Source organism: Aedes aegypti, chromosome 1 (assembly GCF_002204515.2).
Source record: "Aedes aegypti strain LVP_AGWG chromosome 1, AaegL5.0 Primary Assembly, whole genome shotgun sequence".
Lineage (NCBI taxonomy): Eukaryota > Metazoa > Arthropoda > Insecta > Diptera > Culicidae > Aedes > Aedes aegypti.
The window spans coordinates 139963853-139983742 of NC_035107.1; the positions used below are offsets into that span (position 1 = coordinate 139963853).

Genomic DNA, 19890 nt, shown 5'->3' on the forward strand with positions numbered 1-19890 from the left:
CCTGTTTCGATGTGAATGTGAACAGCGGAATAGTCACCCTCGGCGTTTCACTTGTCTCCTCGGCTACCAGAAAATCATACAACTCCGGAAGTCGATCCGTAAAGATCAACGTCAATGTAATCTGATCAGCAATGAAGTCCCGAATGTGTCGATCCATATTGGCAGATTCGGGATCCGCTAGGATATTCAGAAATCCTTCGGTTGCTGTTTCGCGATGACCTGCGGCTTCCTCAGCTGCCATCTTAATCCACTGATATTTTCGTCCGGTCACTTTCTTCGCCCATACGTACACGCCATACAGGGCATCACTTTCCCAGCTTCGCAACAGTGCCCAAACGAGCGACATCAAGGTATGCTCAAATATGAGATCGTTCACCTTATTGGCCTGCAGCAGCTCTTTCAGCACTGCCTCCGAATAACGGATCACCATTTCCGGTTCCATACAGTGCAAGGCCACCAGATCAACTGCCGTGCGAATTCGATTGAACCATTCGGCACAGGTGGGTGCATTAACACGGAAGAATGTTCTGGCGGGCTTTTCCGGATTGGGAAGTGCAAAAGCTGTTCCTTCAGCTGCATTATAGATGGCTTTTTCCAGGGCCTCCAAGAAACCAAGTAGAATCCTCGCGTGTCTTTGATTTTCCATAGAAACGTTGATATCCCTAACAGGAGTGCGCTCTTTCAGTGAAAGAACTCGGGCGTCTTCTTTGATAATCGATTCAATCTTCAGGAAGGTTTCCTGAGGCTTCCCTAGGGGCGTTCGCAGCTTATTGTTGACGCAGAAATGGGCAGCCTCCCATTGAACCCACGGAACCAAGCACCGTAAGTCGTTCAGCGCCATGTTTCCATAGGCGTAGTTTTTATCCTTGCTCACGAACCACGACTTGGTGAATGCTTCCATGAGGAATTCATCAATAGCTTCGGTATCCCGATGGAATCCTATCTTTTCGATGAAGTTCCGGAAATACTGGGACCGTAAATCTCCCGTGTTTTCTGTGCTGACGTACCAACTCTGAAGCTCGTAAATGTGCTGACTGCGTCTTTGGTTATTGCCGGTGAATTGGCTCACCTGAAATAAATGGAAGATGGAGAGGTGAGTAAATCCAAGTAAATATATGATTTGAATGAGCATGCAAAAGTTATAGTACGTGTTGTGCGCAAATACACAAATTGTTTCTGTTGATGGACCTAAAGAATTAAAATAGTACTTCTCAGAGCTACAAAACGACACCTTTCAGTGTAACTTTTTATATCTATTGATCTCTTTTCAACCCCTGTTTAGACCCGTTCTTTCAACGTGCTTTAATGTGAAGATGAATCAAAGCCAAAACTCAAATTTTCAAGAGCACGGATCTGGAGAACCAAACATCCGTTGAAACCGAAAACGTTGTCGATTGGTCACTCGCTGGTGGTGACTAATCGATTAAGTTTTCAGCTCAAACAGGTGTTCGGTTTTCCAGATTTGTGCTCTTGAAAATTGGAGGTTTGGATTCGATTTATCTTCACCTTAACGGAAGCGCACAGCAGCAATCCTTCTGGTGTTCATATAAAAAAAAACTTTTAAATTTATTATCGACTCTTTATTATGGGGACATTCAGCCCTAGACTGGTTCATCCCCATATATACGTTATGAGGACCCCTGCCGCCATCCAACATTAACACATTCACCTGGCCACATAGCAACATCAATTACGATGCACGCGCATGGACGAAACCGATGAGCTACGCAAGAATCCAACGGTGACGGGAACGAAGGTCGCACGGAAACCACGCCACTCCAGGAATGCAGAATCATCAGTTCTACTCCATAAAAACCATTTGGGAATCAATGTGAAGTTTAGTTCTAAGTGTGATGTTGTAGATGTACGATTACTTTTATGAATAAATGTTAGCTCGGTGAAACGTAGCATAACTGGCGCAGTCTCGGAAAGTGCAAGTGGTAATTAAGTGCAAAAACCTGAAATCTTCTGACTTAGTGAATATAAGGACAGTGATTCTAGTGACCGCGCGAAAACTCTCTTAGCAAAGTTCATCGTGAACAACTGGAAGTGTCGGGAAACCATCGGTGAGGGAATATCACACGATTTGAATACATCCAGAGCGAAGTGAGGACCACGCACGAACCTACAACCTTTATCTCAACACACGCTTGGACTCCAGGAGGATGCTGCTAATCCTACTGTAAGTAGACACCAACACGGTATTTTTTTTTCTTTCAAAAACTAAGTGCTAAAAGTGATCTAAGTGGAACCATTGAGAGTGAGAGGGAATATCGAACTCGAACATTGTTCTTTTCTAATTGATCCTAAAGTGCGCGAATCAAACCCTCGCGATAACAAAGTTAAACCCCCGCGAACAAATATAGCATAATTGCGCGCGGTAGAAACGAATAAAGTGACCTACGGGAGAAGTACAAAAACAAACGACAAATTATAATCACACGCTTTGAAACCCGGTCTAAGACGACAGGGAGTGTAAGCAAAAGAATCGTATTTCGCTCGCGTGTAAATTTAACAAAACCAAACACGCCATGTCCGAGCCATCCGCTCAAGTTCAAGTTACAGAGATTACACCTGAACAGCTGATACAACAAGTCGCTCAGCTGACTAATACTCAAGCGAGCCTAATTGCGACAATTAATGCTTTACAAGACAAGGCAAAAAACCCATTTACAAATTTCTATATTCCCGATCAAATAAAGATCATCCCCCAATTCAGTGGAAACCGAAAAGAAGCTCTAGCTTGGATCGAGGACACTCAGGAGGCGATCGATCAGTTTGAGGAGTATGAACTCGAGCCTGAGTATAAACAAATCATTAGGGTAATTAAATCCAAAATAGTGGGCGAAGCAAGAGAAGTGCTTATAGCTTCCGGAAACCCATCGGAGTGGATCGAAATAAAAGAGATTCTACTCAATGCATTTGGCGATAAGCGAGACATAACGTCTCATATCCAATCGCTATTTTACGTAAGGCAGGGAAAGAAAACTCTTCAAGAATATTTCCAAAAGGTTAAAGCCATCGACACGGCTATTAAAACAACAGCCGCGCAGATGGAGGACTACAAAAGGTCCACAGAAGCAGTAAATAAACTAATTAGCCTGATGACCCTTACAAGGTACATCGACGGGCTAAATGGGGAAAACTTAGCAATGTACGTTAGGAGTTATAGACCAAAATCCTTGGAGGAAGCCCATGAAATCACAATTGCCCATTCAAACGCTTCCTTCAGGCAGAAAATGGAAAATAGACAAGCTTCTTCTAGCTCTTCTGGAGCAAATGTCCACCCAAAATTCCAAAACAAGTATGAGAACACCAGAAACCAAAATTCCAATAACTCTCAAAATTCAGGACCACAGAAAGCAAACTCTGGAAGGTACAAAAGGAACAACGATGAAGACGTGTCTATGAAAACACACATTTCAAAAATGCAGATCAATAACAACGAAGGGAAAAGGGATAAATATTCGGAAGAATCAGACGAAGAGGAAAACCAAAACGACACATGCAAACTAGAGTCCGACGAGGATGAGTATTTCGTAGGAGATGAGATAAATTTTCAAATAGCCGGACGCGGAGAAACAAAGAGCTAAATAATTTTATTCCGTACATAACCATTCCGACCACAAAGGGCGAAATGAAATTTTTGATCGACACAGGTGCGAACAAAAATTACATATCCCCGGAACATGTCAATTTAGAAAACGCGAAAATAGAAAAAGGCCTTAAGGTAACCAACATAAACGGCACCTTTGCAATTAAACATTCTGTGTCGTTCGACCCGTTTTTAATAAAGAAAAAAATAAAATTCTACGTTTTTAAATTCCATCAATTTTTTGACGGACTAATTGGGTATGAATCATTACGTGATCTAAATGCTCAATTGGACATTGGGAAAAACAAATTAAAAGTAGGTAGGAAAACTATCGAACTGAAGAAACGATTCCCCGAAACACAGAAACTTAATCTTAATGAACAGGAAGTCCAGTATATCAAGATAAAAACGGTAAACGAAGGAGATTTTATTGTAGGAGAAGAGAGAAACATGGGAAACTTTTCTATATTACCTGGTATTTACAATAGTAAAAATAACACTGCTTTTGTAGCCGTGAAAAATCACAACAAATCTAATTTGGAAATCAACGTCAACGAAATGGCTTTCAAAAACAACGAATTTATAGAAACTCAAGGTCCAAAATATGTAAAGAACAACAAATTTAAAATTCAAGACGATTCTCTGAGCAAACCGGAAAAAGAAGAGTTAGAAAAGGTGATCTCCGATAATTCAGAAATTCTATATTTCGAAGAGGATAAATTGTCATTCACTCATCGGATTAAACATAAAATCAGAACAGTTGACAATATCCCAATCCATACCAAGTCTTATCGCTATCCACAAATATTCGAAAGTGAGGTACAAAATCAAATACAAAAGATGCTGAAGGACGGTATTATCAAAGAATCCATATCGCCTTATACGTCACCTGTATGGGTAGTTCCCAAAAAGGCTGACGCATCTGGACAAAAAAGTTTCGACTGGTCATTGACTACCGCAAACTTAATGAAAAAACTATTTCCGACAGATACCCAATACCTGATATCACGGATATATTAGATAAACTCGGTAGAGCAACGTATTTTTCTACCATCGATCTAGTATCCGGATTCCATCAAATCCAACTAGATAAAAATGATTTCGAGAAAACGGCTTTTTCTGTGAGTTCTGGGAAATACGAATTCACTAGAATGCCATTTGGTCTCAAGAACGCCCCTGCGACCTTTCAAAGGGTTATGGACGCCGTTCTTCGGGAATTCATTGGAGTATGTTGTCTCGTATACATGGACGACATAATAATTTTCTCTAGTTCGTTCGAAGAGCACGTCAAGGATATTAGGAAAATACTTCAAAAGTTGAAAGAAGCGTGCCTAAAAATACAGTTGGACAAATGCTATTTTTTTAGACGGGAAGTTCAATTCTTAGGACATACCGTTACCGAAAAGGGAGTCAAGCCGAATAGTGATAAAATTGAAGTTATCAAAAATTGGCCTATCCCGAAAAATGAAAAAGAACTTAAGCAATTTCTTGGAACTATAGGCTATTATCGCCGGTTCATTAAAGACTTTGCTAAAATGGTAAAACCTCTTACGCAATTACTGCGAAGTGATACAGACTTCACTTTCACCCCAGAGATAAGACAATGTTTCGATAAATGCAAATCCCTTTTGACTATGGACCCCATTTTGGCCTACCCTGACTTTGGCAAAGATTTTATACTTACAACAGATGCAAGCGATTTTGCCATCGGAGCTGTATTGTCCCAAGGACAAATCGGTAAAGATCGCCCTATCGCCTACGCATCCAGGACACTTAGTAAAGCCGAAGAAAATTACTGCACCACTGAGAAAGAACTCCTAGCCATCATATGGGCAGTAAAACACTTCCGCCCCTATCTCTACGGACGACGTTTCAAATTAATTACAGATCATCAGCCATTAATTTACTCCATGACTAGCGCGAACCCAAAAATTATACGATGGAAACTAGATTTAAGCGAGTTTGATTTCGAAACTATCTATAAGCCCGGAATGTCGTCGCAGATGCCCTCTCAAGGCTTAAACCGACAGATATAAATGCTAATAACCAAGATGACGTTGAAGATGAACATGACAAGGACGAAAGCGACGAAAACACCGTACATTCAGCCGATACAAGCGATGACCATTATATATGGACAACGGAAAAACCAATAAACTGTTTCAAGAATCAAATTGTATTCAAAGTTTCCGCAGTAGACATTGAAGCACACGAAGAAGTATTCCCAAAATACCATAGGTTTACAATCTCAAAACCTGAGTATACAGAACGCGACATCCTTAAAATCTTCAAGGAGAAACTTAAGCCAAACGGCGTGAATTGCATCTATTGTCCTGTACCACTCACACAGCTTATACAAGAAACATATCGTAAACACCTGTCTCATAATGGAATCTTTAAGCTTTTTATTTCACAGGTTCTACTACAAGATGTACGGCTACCAGAAGACCAAGACGATATCATTCGTAAAATCCATGAATACGCCCATAGGGGTATGAAAGAAAATAAAGCCCAAATACTTTCGGATTATTTTTTCCCTGAGATTGACAAAAAGGTCAAAATATTCATAAATAACTGTCCTACCTGCAAGAAATGCAAGTATGACAGAAAACCTACAAAATTAATTCAAAAAACAAACACAACCGGCAAACCTTTCGAAAATATCCACATTGACATCTTCTTTATGAGCGGAAAGAAAATGTTAACCGTGGTGGACGCTTTTTCAAAATTCGCAAACGTAATTGCTCTAAACGCAAGAACAATAGTTGATTTGAAAAGAGCAATTACGGAGCATATTAGAATTTTTGGCAGACCAGAGATCATAACCTGCGATCAGGAACCAGCGCTCACTTCGATCGAATTCATTGGATTTATGCAAGATTTGAATATAGAGATGCACCATGCTAGTTCCAGCAACGCAAATGGGATAGTCGAAAGATTCCATTCGACGTTGATCGAACTATACAGGGCGCTCAACCCTAAATACAAAGACCTCGATTTCTATGACAGAATTAACATTTTCGTAGACATTTACAACAACACTATCCATTCAGCAACAGGTTTCAAACCTAGAGACGTTATTTTCAATCACCAAAACAAGACAAATACCGAAGAAATTCTCGAAAATTACAATAAAATCCAATCAGCCATTAAGGTTCAAATGGCAAAACGACAGAAACAAATCGAAAACAGTAACAAAAATAGAACCATACCCAAAGATTTAGATCAAGGACAAAACGTTTATATCAAGGTCAATCAACGAATTACAAAGGACAAAGACCCATACAAAATTTCTAGAGTCCAGGAAAATAACGAGTTGACTTATAAAGACTCATACGGAGTGAAAATTCACAAAAACAGAATTAAGATGTAATTTTTTGGCCTCTTTTCAGACTTGTACAACTGACTACAGCGACGACATATCATGACGTATCCACAAAGAACGGGCTGATCACTATATCACTAGACACAGTGAGAATCAAAACAGGTTACGAAAGATTGATACATAAAGTAGACCTAGGAGACATCAAGCATAATTTAATCTACATAGAAAACTTAGCGAAGACAATTAACACATCGGACCACTTGGAACAAACTTTATATTATAAAATTCAAAAAGCCCACGAGAAGCTATCAGGTTTCTACCCGAAAAGATCAAAAAGAGGACTCGTTAACGCTCTTGGTAAAGTAATCAAATTTATAGCAGGAAATCCTGACCAAGACGACTTAAACCTGATAAATCAAGATATTGAACTACTAGAAACCAGTAATAATAATATTATCAATAATCAAATAAAACAAATAAAAATTAACAATTTGCTACAAACGACAATTAACAAAGTTTCAGGTACACTTAGATCTATTAAAAGTCAGCTTCAATTCCAAAACTCAGAATTTAAAACAGACTTAGAATTTATCAACTTAATACTTAACATAGACATTTTGATGAAAACATTAGAAGATCTTGAAGAGCAAGTCACATTTTCCCGATCAAACCAGCTGAATAAAAATATCCTTAGCGCAACAGAAAAAAATTACATTTGGAATTCTCTATCAAAACAGCATATTCCCATTCAATATGAAGACGAAATTTACAAATTTGTTCAATCTATCGTTTCACTGCAAAATAACCACATTATTATTATTGTAAAACTTCCCATTGTCGAGACAAAAGAGTACAGATTGATCCAGCTAGAACCAGTCAACGTTAACGGGACCAGAATCAACACGAATATACGTTATGTGGCCAGCCATCAACAAACGTTTTTCCAACAAAGAGAGAGGTGCTTCATCTGCAATAATAACGAACCAGTGAACGACGAATGCATCTTCAATATTCTAACAAATCATAAAGCCAAATGCCCTATGATCAAACAGCCCGAAGAGCCAATAATCAAAGAAGTCAACCCTGGGACTATCCTTGTCGACACACACAAGGCAGTAACCATTTGGGACTCATGCGGAGAATCACAGATAATCTCAACACCAACCGTTGTCGAAGCAGGTAATTGTACGATCACAGTGCGAAACCTCACATTTAAAGGTAATATCAAGGTCGTGAACCAGCACACATATCTCACACCTATCTTTGGTAAAGAAATAGAAACCATCAAACAGAAAGGAGACAGTGAAGATATTCACCAGCTAAACCTCAACAATCTAGAGGAAATTAAACGACTTAAACTGCACATGATCAGCTCTCAGACAATCGGAGGAATAGCCATCTCCTCCATCGTCTTGTGTCTTTTTTCAATTATCTGTATTCGTAGATTCAAAACCAAGGATAAGAAGGAAAGCATCGTCACCCTACGCATTACCGACGAGAAACCTACTATCAACCCACAGGAAAACAACAGACAGGATACATCAACCACCTTTCAGAAAGATGAAACCTCCCTCTCGCCAAAATCTCTATTCCCAGTACCCAGATTCGTCCTGACGAGAGGATCAAACAAGTCAACCGAGGACGCCTGACAGTTAGAGGGGAGGCGTTATGAGGACCCCTGCCGCCATCCAACATTAACACATTCACCTGGCCACATAGCAACATCAATTACGATGCACGCGCATGGACGAAACCGATGAGCTACGCAAGAATCCAACGGTGACGGGAACGAAGGTCGCACGGAAACCACGCCACTCCAGGAATGCAGAATCATCAGTTCTACTCCATAAAAACCATTTGGGAATCAATGTGAAGTTTAGTTATAAGTGTGATGTTGTAGATGTACGATTACTTTTATGAATAAATGTTAGCTCGGTGAAACGTAGCATAACTTATATATAGGGGAGAGGAGGAGTGATTTGAAGAGACTGGTGAGGAGGGGTTGGGGGAGTTACATTGTATATTTACCAGAGTTTATGTCGCGGTATTCGTCGTTTCGTTGGTGTTGACGAATGATGTGCAAGTTCAACGTCGTAGCAGGGTTCGTAATGGTATGGGATGTGGTAATTTCGTATTTCTTTACATATCCAGGGTATTTGCAGGGGTCATATTAAGGTAAGGAGTCCTGCCTCTTTAAAAAAAATATCAGCTGTCGTTCCTTTACATATCCAGGGTCTTTGCAGGGGTCATATTAAGGTAAAGAGTCCAACCGGATTTAACCATCACCAGATAGTGGTCAGAATCGATGTTAGCGCCGCGATAGGTCTTGATGTCGATGTTTGTATTCTCTCGTTGAACATTCCTTGCTTGATTTTTTTACGGTTACAGGGCCTGACACCAACCCCTCAGGTTTCCAGAGGACCATGCCCCCTCAATGTTTGGTGAACCATACCATATTGCGCAGTTTAGCTTAGAGTCCTTCTCTGGCACTCGGACGATGAACAGCTGCTCCTGACATGGGGAACAGATGCTGTTGTGAGCCGCTTCTAGCATGTAGTACAGACGCTCCAGGTTTGCAAAAGCAATTGCCTTCTTATCATGTATCCGTATCTCTAATCCTTTTAGATCGCCTTATACATCCCCGCGTTCTTAAGAAAAGTTATAAGGCTGGTTTCACTATTTGGCTCATTTTGTAGTGCTGATCTGATGATGGATATTCCGATTTTCAACCTTAGATATTTCATGGGGGGACAACAGCTGATAATTTGCAAGATTTGTGTGTGACCAGTTCTGATCCTCGAAAGGACTCGTTGTTACATCTGCCCAACTGATGGCAGATCATGCCATCTATCGGTAGTGTTTTTTGTTTTCCGTGTAAAGCATTCTTTTTCTTGTTCCCATGCAGTATCCCATGCATCCTTTATCTTCCCTTTAAGCCACAGTGTTATATCTGCAGCCGGTGTAGTTCTTATCAATGGTCGTTCATTTCGTTAAAGGTTGATCAAGCTGAAAACGCTGAGCAGTATTCAGTGATACCATATGCTTCTTCAAGGGAGGTGGAGTAAGTTCCGAAACCCACCCTGCTGCTATTAGCTCCGGAAGCCTTCAATCCGTCCGCGTTACGCGTTTCAATAAAAGGGTATTCAGTCCTTACCAGTTTTCTGAAATGCACTTGAGCTACTTCCGGGGGGATTTGGCATTCCCGATTGAGATTGGGCTTTGAGAGTTACTTTTGATGACTTACCCCCCGGGGAAAGGACCTGGCACGAACCTATTCCTTCCGCCTTCGTCGTAGTGCCATTGGCCAAAATTACCTCCTGCTTGTAACTTTCGTCGAGCTCCAGGAAACTTGTCGGATTCGCACGCACACATGTGCGACGTCACGCCTGAATCGATGATCCACGAATTAGATGCCGTCGCCGATCCCGTGGTAACGAAAGAATATTCCTGCTTCTTCCGGGTTTCGCCGCTCGCACCCGTGATTGTCCCTTCTCACGTTGATCTACGGATGACCTTCGCTCGGATGTACGCTTCTCAGCTAGTGACGGACAATCCCTTTGCTTGTGCCCCGGTTTTTGGTAAAAATGACACAACATTCCGATACATCGGTCGAACGACGCTTCGCTACTTCATCAACCACCTTGGATTTGACAAGATCCAAAGTTAAATCTTCGTCTGGCCTGCTCTCCAAAGCCGTGGGTCGAAAAAGATTCCGGGAGACTCCGAAGCACCATAGCTACCTGCAAACTCTTGCTCAATTCCTCACCAGTCATCGTCAGCCGTTCGAACAAATTTCCCATCTCGAAAATGTGCTGCTCGATGTCCTCGCCGTCGGAATATCGTTTGTCGCAGATCCGCTTGAAAATCGACACCTTGGACGTTAGTGTTGCCTTCTCGTAATGTCCCCGTAGTTTTTCCCAAATCGTTTTCGCCGTTTTGCAGTCCTTGATCAGGTTCAGCTGGTTATCCTCCAGTAACAGGCCTATCGTGGCACGTGCTTTTTGGTCACCCCCACACGGTGTGCTGGAACACACATATTATCGGACTTGCATGAACCTCCGATCTTTTTTCACTACATGTTAGCCTTGGTAGTCAAAAAAAGCTTGCTGCATATTAAAAAATCTTTCATCGGCAAAAAATTGAAAAAAGACGATTTTTGTATTTTTACCCTTTTTCCATATATGAGTTCATAGGAGAATATTAGAGATACACTAATATGATGACTTTTAACGACCTAATGACCAATTTGAATGACATATCTTTAACATGAATGAATTCTTAGATTTAAGCATCATTTCCTACATACACTGACATAATATGACCAGCCCATGGTGGTATGCTGTATTTTATATAATGGAAATTTCACTTTTCACTTCAGAAAAGCTCATACGAACGCTTTGTATTCTTCTTTCTGAATCAAATCAGTAATATTTTACGTATGTGGTATAGTTTTCTAATCAAAATAGGAATTCCCAGAAATTGATACACATGGCAGTATAAGCTGTATTCATGTGCTTATACGCGCAAACTTCTTGAAAGCGGGTTCACTATAACATGATTAACAGTGAATGGATTATATAGCCTTAAGGTGGTCTCAAGCTCATCGTGATACAAGTTTTGTGCAATCACTAATCTACTCATATGCAATGCGCACATTATATTTGGGGTTTGAAGTGCCTGATTTTGAGTAAAAGGGCTGGATTACTTCGGATAAATGTGGCGACAGTAACAAATCGATCCAACGTAATCCAGCCCTTTTATTCACGACTTCGCACTTATGGAGGGCACATTTTGCGAAATAGACACAACAATTTCAATAACCAACATGGACACATAAATTTTATTATCGTAAAACGAGGTATCTTTGAAAATGCGGGTAACTTTGATAGTGCGGGATCCGCAACGTACACTAAACAAAATAACCAAAATTATGTTATTCAGTTAAGCAAAACGAATACGAAACTAAGGAGTATCAGTGTGACACTTCACCTCTGAGCTGTTTTCGTGCCAATCAAGAGTATGTGAGGCTTTATATTCGAATATTAAAAAATGATGAGATTTTGGTACTTTCAAAACGCTCACAAACAATCTGTTTTACTATCACTATTTCATAAAACTATAATGAATTCGGTACGTATGCTTGATGGCCTAGCTATAGTAGAACATGAATCCGGTATCAAACCTCATAGCGAAAAACAGTTTTACAATTTGGAATCATTTTTGTAATCAAAGTCACAAATTCCCATATAACATTAAAAACCTAGAGGTATGCAACGCCTCATGTACTTTACGGGATTCAGTCGATTTATACTCATTCATGTTCCAAAAACGATTGATTTATGGTGAATTCAATGTCGAAACATGATTATCGATAGATATCTATTCAGAGATATATGTTTATACCCATTATTATCAACTTATAATGGTGTTTATTATGTTTGTTTTGACTGAAAACCCTTTTAAAGATGTTTTTTGTTCAATAAATTCTGTACTTTAATTGATAAAATCTAATCCAGTTTCTCTATTATCATTCTCCAATCCAATTCAAACTGTGATGATGTCAAACAATAGTTTGTTTTGGATTTTCATGTGCTTATCTACTCATTATCAATGTTACCCCATTACCAAAAACTGACTTTCGATTATATGAAAAACTATAGATTCATTAAGATCGAACCGTTATGCAATCTTTCATGTACAATCGATAACTAACAAACCAGTGCTTGTTTTTACATATAAAAAAAATTTCGATTTTCTCTCAAAAAACTATCAAACTTACCCCGTTTTATGGTATGTATTTAGTTTTAAGTATATGAAGGTAACTAAGGATATGTTAATGATGTGAGGTTTTAGCAAACGCACCCAACCAGCGGCTGCAAGATTTCAATATTGCTGTTTGCATTTGAGATGCAAATCTTGGCTAAACGTCCTCCAAATGCGGTAACACAAAACAATCAAAGGACACCTAGCAACGATTATATAAATCACCGCCGCCCTAGTAAGAAAAATCCATCTTTGACATCGCATTTCTTGTAAAATATCTTACCGCGTTTGGTGTTCCCGCATTTGATATTTGCATTTCAAACGCACACAGCAATATAAATCGGCATGACAACTTTTCAAATATATATTATATAATATTTGAAAAGTTACTCATACAAGGAATATCTTTCAATCAAAACAAATGTGAATAACAAGATCAGCTAGAGTGAACATACCATACAAAATGGAAACAGTACATTGCCCTATATAATTGTATGGCGGTTTATTTAATGGTTGCATGTAATTATACAATTGTCTGTTATCTTAAAGAAGCTTCATGTTCAATAACGAACTCCAATAATTTCAATTATTCAGTAGAATAGGAAACATTGATTGAAACTTGACAAGTTGTAGTATGTTTACCTTAATAAATTTAAGTAAAAATGCGATGTCGTTAATAAACGGCATACCAAAATGGTCTGGTCACATTGTGTGAATGTAGGTAGAAATTATGCTCAATTTGAAACGTCTTGTAATCGATTCGTGATCTAGGTATATCAAATAAGTCTGCAATGCATCAAAATTAGTATAACTCTAATATTCTCCTATGAACTCATATATGGGAGAAGGGTAAAAATACAAAAATCGACTTTTTTCAATTTTTTGCCGATGAAAGATTTTTTAATATTCCGCAAGCTTTTCTTGACTATCAAGGCTAAATTTTAGTGAAAAAAGATCGGAGGTTCATGCAAGTTCGATAATATGTGTGTTCCAGCACACCGTGCCCCATTCCACGCTTGTCTGATAGCTTCATTTGCCGGGTTTACTTCGTCGCCCAACGGTTCCGCTCCGGTGATGTACTGCCACAGGTCTTCTCGGATGAGGAGGAATTCCACCTTGGTTTTCCACACGCTGTAGTTTCCTCCGTTGAGATTCTGGATTCCCAATCGTTCCATCGTGAAAATTTTCACATCTTCCGCTGGCTGTCCATCCGTTACTATGGAAACGACGTCTCTAACAACGGCCCATAGCCTCTTAGAGGGAAAAGAAAACCCGACTGGTTTGATTGAGAACGTAGAGTAAACTAAATTTATTTTCCAATTTAAATTCTTACAGACTACTATGATTGGTTTTTACAACCACCGAGTTGCTTCGATCTCTATCAGTTATTAAATAAATTTCTTTCAGTCTATTCTATAGCATGAAAAATGTTTTCGTGAAATAAAGCCCTCACGATACTATGGCCTCCGTAGGCCCACATTTGTGAATCCCGCTCTGACTTAATTATACGAAATGATTGTAATGTTTGAAATGGTACTAATAAAAAAAATGCAAATAATGTGATCTTACCTGTTTCAAAGAGAACCGCAACGGCAGCTTTCCAAGAATGAACGAAAATCTCTGGCGAATCTCGGCATTCACCGCACACAAATGGACGCAGCATACTTCAGCGATGCTTTGGAAGGTCGCAGCGGCCAACTGTTTGTAAGAACTGGCCAGGTCAAGACATTCGGCACATTTGAGCGTAAGATTCTTGTTCGTACGCATGCTGATGTTGCAAATGCTCTGCAGGATGGCCGCGAAGCTTCGATTCCCGAGCAGGACATCGGAATACTGCGATGACTGTAGAATCACCGCATGGCACCAGTCCAAAAGCATCTCTAGGTGATGTATGTCTTTGTGTTTGGGAAGGGCCTTCTCCAGGAACTCGATTATTATGCGAAAATGTTCGGCCGTTGGGCTGGTCGAAGATGCTGGAGATGTTTCCAAAGCGAGGTGGTTGAACGAATCGACCAAGGAATAATTCTTTGCCCGCAATAGAGCACTCGATGATATGAAGTTGTTATTTTTCAGACAATGCTGATAGGCGACTCTCAAGATGGCGTAATGCAGTGATTGGTGGTTGCTCCAGAGGTCGATATCAAGCAGACGCAGCTTTTCAAGTAAAACCACCAGAATGCTCGGTTGAAGTGTCCACATTACTAGAATTGAACTGTTAGCTATTGCTAGCGTAGAAATCGTCAGAAGATTAAAATTTATATCGAATTGTGTCCGAGAACGATCTGCTGCGCTGCATGAAGAGTTTTGCATCGAGAGCATTGCTTGATCTAGGTCATCTAAAATAAACTTGTACGCTCTTTGGAGTATGTCCACGTTTTTGATGGCTAGGATTCGGTGATACAGCTTCAGCAAGCCTTCTTGAACCTCACGCGCTTGATGGTAACGAAGCTTGACGAAAGTTGAGTTGGGATCCCAAAGCAAGTTTAAGAACTCAGTCGACAAGTTTCCAGCATTATATTCAACGTACTTGAATAGTAGCAATAGAAGACTTGAAATCTGACATTTATTCATATGCTCTACGTTTCGTATTTCTGCTTGTATCACCAAGAATACTTCCTCAACTCCTACCGTAATTGCGCACGGTTCCACCATCAGTAAAATTATCAAGCTTTCGTTAATTGGCAATAGCACCTCCTCTAAGCACCTTCCATTGGCCACTAGCGCACTGCCCTTCACCACCAGTTCGAAGCTGCTGTCCAGGATATCTTTTCCAACAGATTGTAGCAATGATTCCGGCGTAGCAAACAAACACTTTATAACGGTGTTGAACGCATCCAGTAATGAACTGAACGCAATCGCCGATGATATGAATTGAGTCTTTTCTTTCACGGGATCGGATGTTTCTAGATCCTCACAGCACACGCCAATATCTTCGATGAACTGACTCAGCAAGTTGAGTGTGAATTTCATATCTTCGTACCAGAAGTGTTTGAACGACAGTAGAACCTGTAACAAATACAAGAAATTGAAAAAATCCGTGTTTATACAAGGGCGTATCAGAATGGACAGGGGGAGGGGTCTTGATCATTCGGCATGAAGCCACTTATCATAGGGTCATTTGGCATTACGCCATTTGGCGTAAAGGACATTTGATTTACCGGCCCACAGTGGCCGCATCCCATACAAATGCTGGTCAAAAGTACAATTCGCACTCAAAACGTTCAAAAATGCTAATTATTTGACAAAACATGATTTTTAGAGGTAATTTGATAGAAATAGTCGCTGAAACAGAAAATCGATATTTCCGGTACATATGACAGAATTAGTTTAAAATAGCATATTTTTTAGATTAAATCAATGAAATCCGTATCCAGATCAAAATCAAATGAAATGTCATTATTTGGATGCCAATTTGAAGGTAAACATCGTGGGCAAGCTCGTGGTGCTTTCTGAATCTATCGGAGAGCTTATTATGGTAAAAAATGCGATATTTATAACAACTATGATAATTTAATGGTCTGATTAGCAGTGAAACTAAAAAATATCTTTTATTATATTGGCGTAAAAAAGCGCAAGTGAAGCCATAGTACATCGAAAACTGTGGAATATTTGCCACACATTGAGAGGTAAATGATCATTTTAGAGCATTTCATAGATATCTTGCATTACCTTTTGAAAATGCCTTAATTCTTAAGGAGCTCTATGTTTTACACTTCTTGACATTTTCAAATGGTAAACATGTCAAATATGGTTCAAAACAACTTCGTATCACCTGATATGTGAACGTCCAGTTTTTGCGCAAATGCGATTCCAATTACTTGGTAAACACTTATTAAATGAAACTGAATTCAGAAGCCTGAATCTTCAGGACATTCTGTTATCCTTAACTCGCTGTGGCAATGAGCTGTAGGCTCTCTTTACGCTCAAGTGTTTTGCAGTGCCCTTTTTATACAATTTCTTCACTCTCTGATTCTACTGATGGCATCCGACATCACATTGTTGTCCAGATAGATACACTCAAAAAAATCCAAACGTCATTGCTACGTGAAAATCACGTAGAACATTTCAAATTCATTTTGCCTCCACTTTACCTGACTAATATAGAGATCACTAAGCCATTCATAACCATCAAATAGTGAATCGGTAATTGTTACTGAGGTTACCTATCGCACTTACGTGAAATTCATGGGCAAGTTCATTTTGACATCTGCATGTTGTACGCAGTGTTGTGAAAAACTGATTTGCGTGTGAAAAGATTTGCGAAGCAGATCTCTAATGAGTTTGCTCTCACGGGAGAGTGTAATTAATTGAGATTTGAGTGTGAGTCTATCAACACTGCACACTGGTCCAGGAAGCTGATTTAGGCGGACATGAGGTTTTCGTCAAGATTTATTGATTTTAGAACCATAGTTTCTTCTGAGAATATGTTCAGAATTTTCAGTACACTCAAAATAATCTAAACGTCATTACTACGTGAAAAATCACGTAGGTTCATGATAATGAACCATCCTCTGACTTTACCTGACTAAGGTAACAGTTACCGTTTCATAAATTAACGTTATTTGTTGCTTTGATAGTTTTCACTGCATCAACCTATCGACCTTACGTGAAATCTACGTACATGCTTTAATTCATCCCGAACGTGTTCATCTTCGATTCATTTTGTGTTGTGATCAAATGTAAAGATGACGTCAAGTGAAAATAAAGATTTGATGTACTTCTAATTAATTTAATTAGTTACCTATATTAAAGGTATTATTTTAAATGTTGTAGTAAGGATTCCATTAATTAGAATGTTACTTCTCAATAGATCATCGGGCCATTTTTTCGGAGTCGCATCATTGTTAGCAATGCGGGTCAAATTGATACGCGGTACTGGAAGAGCTGATGCTGGTCAAAATGGTTTTCCCATTTTTGAAATTTAAACGTGAGTAAACTTTTTATTCTTTCTCTGAAACAGAAACGTTGCCTTTAACTATGTGCCGAAGGATTTCCGAAAACATCGAGTCGAAACACACACAGACACACACCAAAACCAGACTATCTTCTACCTATCTATCTACCTGATTTTCCGATACTCAGGCATTATGTGAAATACCTTATTTTGATCAAAACCGATGGTTCAATAAATAAAAGTAAAACTTTATGTATTATTCCTTTTATTGAAAAAATGTTATTTAAAAATAACAATGCGAAAGCAGCATTTCACCCATACAGAATTTTAGTACAGTTTATCGGGAACATACCTTAGGTTCTATTCAACTACTTGGTCAAATATACGAAAAAATCACGTAGCTGTTACACGTGCCTTTGATGGAATGGTACAAGTTCATTTGTTCATTGGTTCATTCTTCATCACTTACGTTCCCCGTAAGAGCTATGTGAAAAGTGCGATGGAAAAAAACCACGTATGTTTCCACGTAACAATGACGTTTGGATTATTTTGAGTGTACTACAAAATGTACGGATCAAAAAATGTTTTACGGTGATCGCAAGAGTGACGTATACGCCAACTTTTTTATTTTAACGAATCGGAAGTTGGTATGTTCATGTTGGTTTTCATGTTATTTGAGTTTTTCATCTTAAAATAATCTATTTTGTATGCCTTGTATCTCAATTATCGCTCCTCAAAACAATATATCTTTTCACCAAATGATTTTGCAGTCTTTCAAGTACCTGTGAGCAAAATTTGGAGAAGATGATATTTTTCTATCTCGTTTAAAATCGATTTTGCTAATAGACGATATGAGATAAATCCATATTTATTGAATGTTCAACTCACAAAAGTCATGGCTACCTAAGCATATCAAACCAAAAGTAAAACGTGTATTTATATAGGAATATAAAGTACATTGTTTTTCAGTTGTTTTCGATTAACTTGGAAACTTCTGCAAGAAATTCATCGTCTTTTCCTCTATCAGTATTTAATCTATTCCTAAGCAAGATCACCGGGTTGGAAGTCAACATAAGCCGTATAAAATACATATACAAAATTTATAGTCCAATCGAATTCTGTGGCATGATTTTCCCAGAATCTTCTGATGGATTTATTCTGCATTTTTTATGCTTCTTCGGCGGCATGCCGGACAACATCACTCCATGCGAAAGTATTTTTTGCATCGTTGGAGAGCCCAGACAAATTACATCAAACCCGCAAAACACCGTCGATAAAATCGCCAGATTGATGAATTTCCTCGCATAGAACGACTTTTTTCTGAGTTCATATGTACATTTTGTTTCGTTCCGTATACTCGTACAAAGTAAGTCAAATCAATTCGTAGCAGCTGTCAAATCAACATTTATTATCATAATTTACGTCGCATAAGATCACAGGTTAGTTCGGTAGGAAATTTATACACTCGCATTGTATGCTATTACTCATCGCACAATATATGTACGCTTCGTAGCCGTGCGGTTAGTGTCACCAAGGCATTTAGCCGCATCGTGCTAAGGAGTGTGGGTTCGATTCCCGCCTCAAGCCGTAAAACTTTTCGACAGGAATGTTTTCCGACTGTGCCACTGGGCGTTGCATGCTAGTCCGTTGTCTAGTGTGGTGCTTCCTTCAAAGGGCAAATAGCCCACTGGGAGCATTTAACGCAGTGGTCCTCAGCCTAACTGGTTAAGCGGGCCACCACTTTACTCCTAAAACACGTCACGGGCCTCAAATATCCTTCTTCTTATTGAAATTACGTCCCCACTAGAACAGAGCCTGCTTCTCAGCTTAGTGTTCTTATGAGCGCTTCCACCGTTATTAACTGAGAGCTTTCTTTGAAAAAGTTGTAATTTTCGCTTTCGTATATCGTGTGGCAGGTACGATGATACACTATGCCCAGGGAAGTCAAGAAAATTTCCATTACGAAAAGATCCTAGACCAACCGGGAATCGAACCCAGACACTTTCAGCATGACTTTGATTTGTAGCCGCAGACTCTAACCACTCAGCAAAGGAAGGCCTCAAATACCTATTTTTTTAGGTCCGATCAAAACGACTCAACTAGAGTTTCTGTTGTCTAAAACATTCACTCTGCACGAATCTGCCAGTCGAGTTTTTCGACAGTTGTCACTCAATTTGAATGAGTTTCTATCGGGGTCGACAGGTGACTTCTGAAATAAGCATGCCTATTGTGTTCGACAGTTTCAATAATCTCTTTTAATAACACCGATGTCCCTGGATTGTCAAGAGTTCGTCCTTTGTGCAAATATACATG

The 19890-nt window shown here is 39.4% G+C and overlaps 1 protein-coding gene across 2 annotated transcripts in view; it reads right to left on the minus strand.

The window, feature by feature from the left end:
• LOC5580104 (serine/threonine-protein kinase Smg1) overlaps positions 1 to 19890 on the minus strand; it is a 136661-nt gene that overhangs the window by 103423 nt on the left and 13348 nt on the right. For both annotated transcript variants that reach the window (XM_021848697.1, XM_021848704.1), the window contains exons 3-4: positions 14253 to 15689; positions 2 to 1069 (exon numbers count right to left, since the gene is read on the minus strand). In XM_021848697.1, coding sequence (XP_021704389.1) covers positions 2 to 1069; positions 14253 to 15689 — 2505 coding nt within the window. The remainder of the gene's footprint in view (position 1; positions 1070 to 14252; positions 15690 to 19890) is intronic.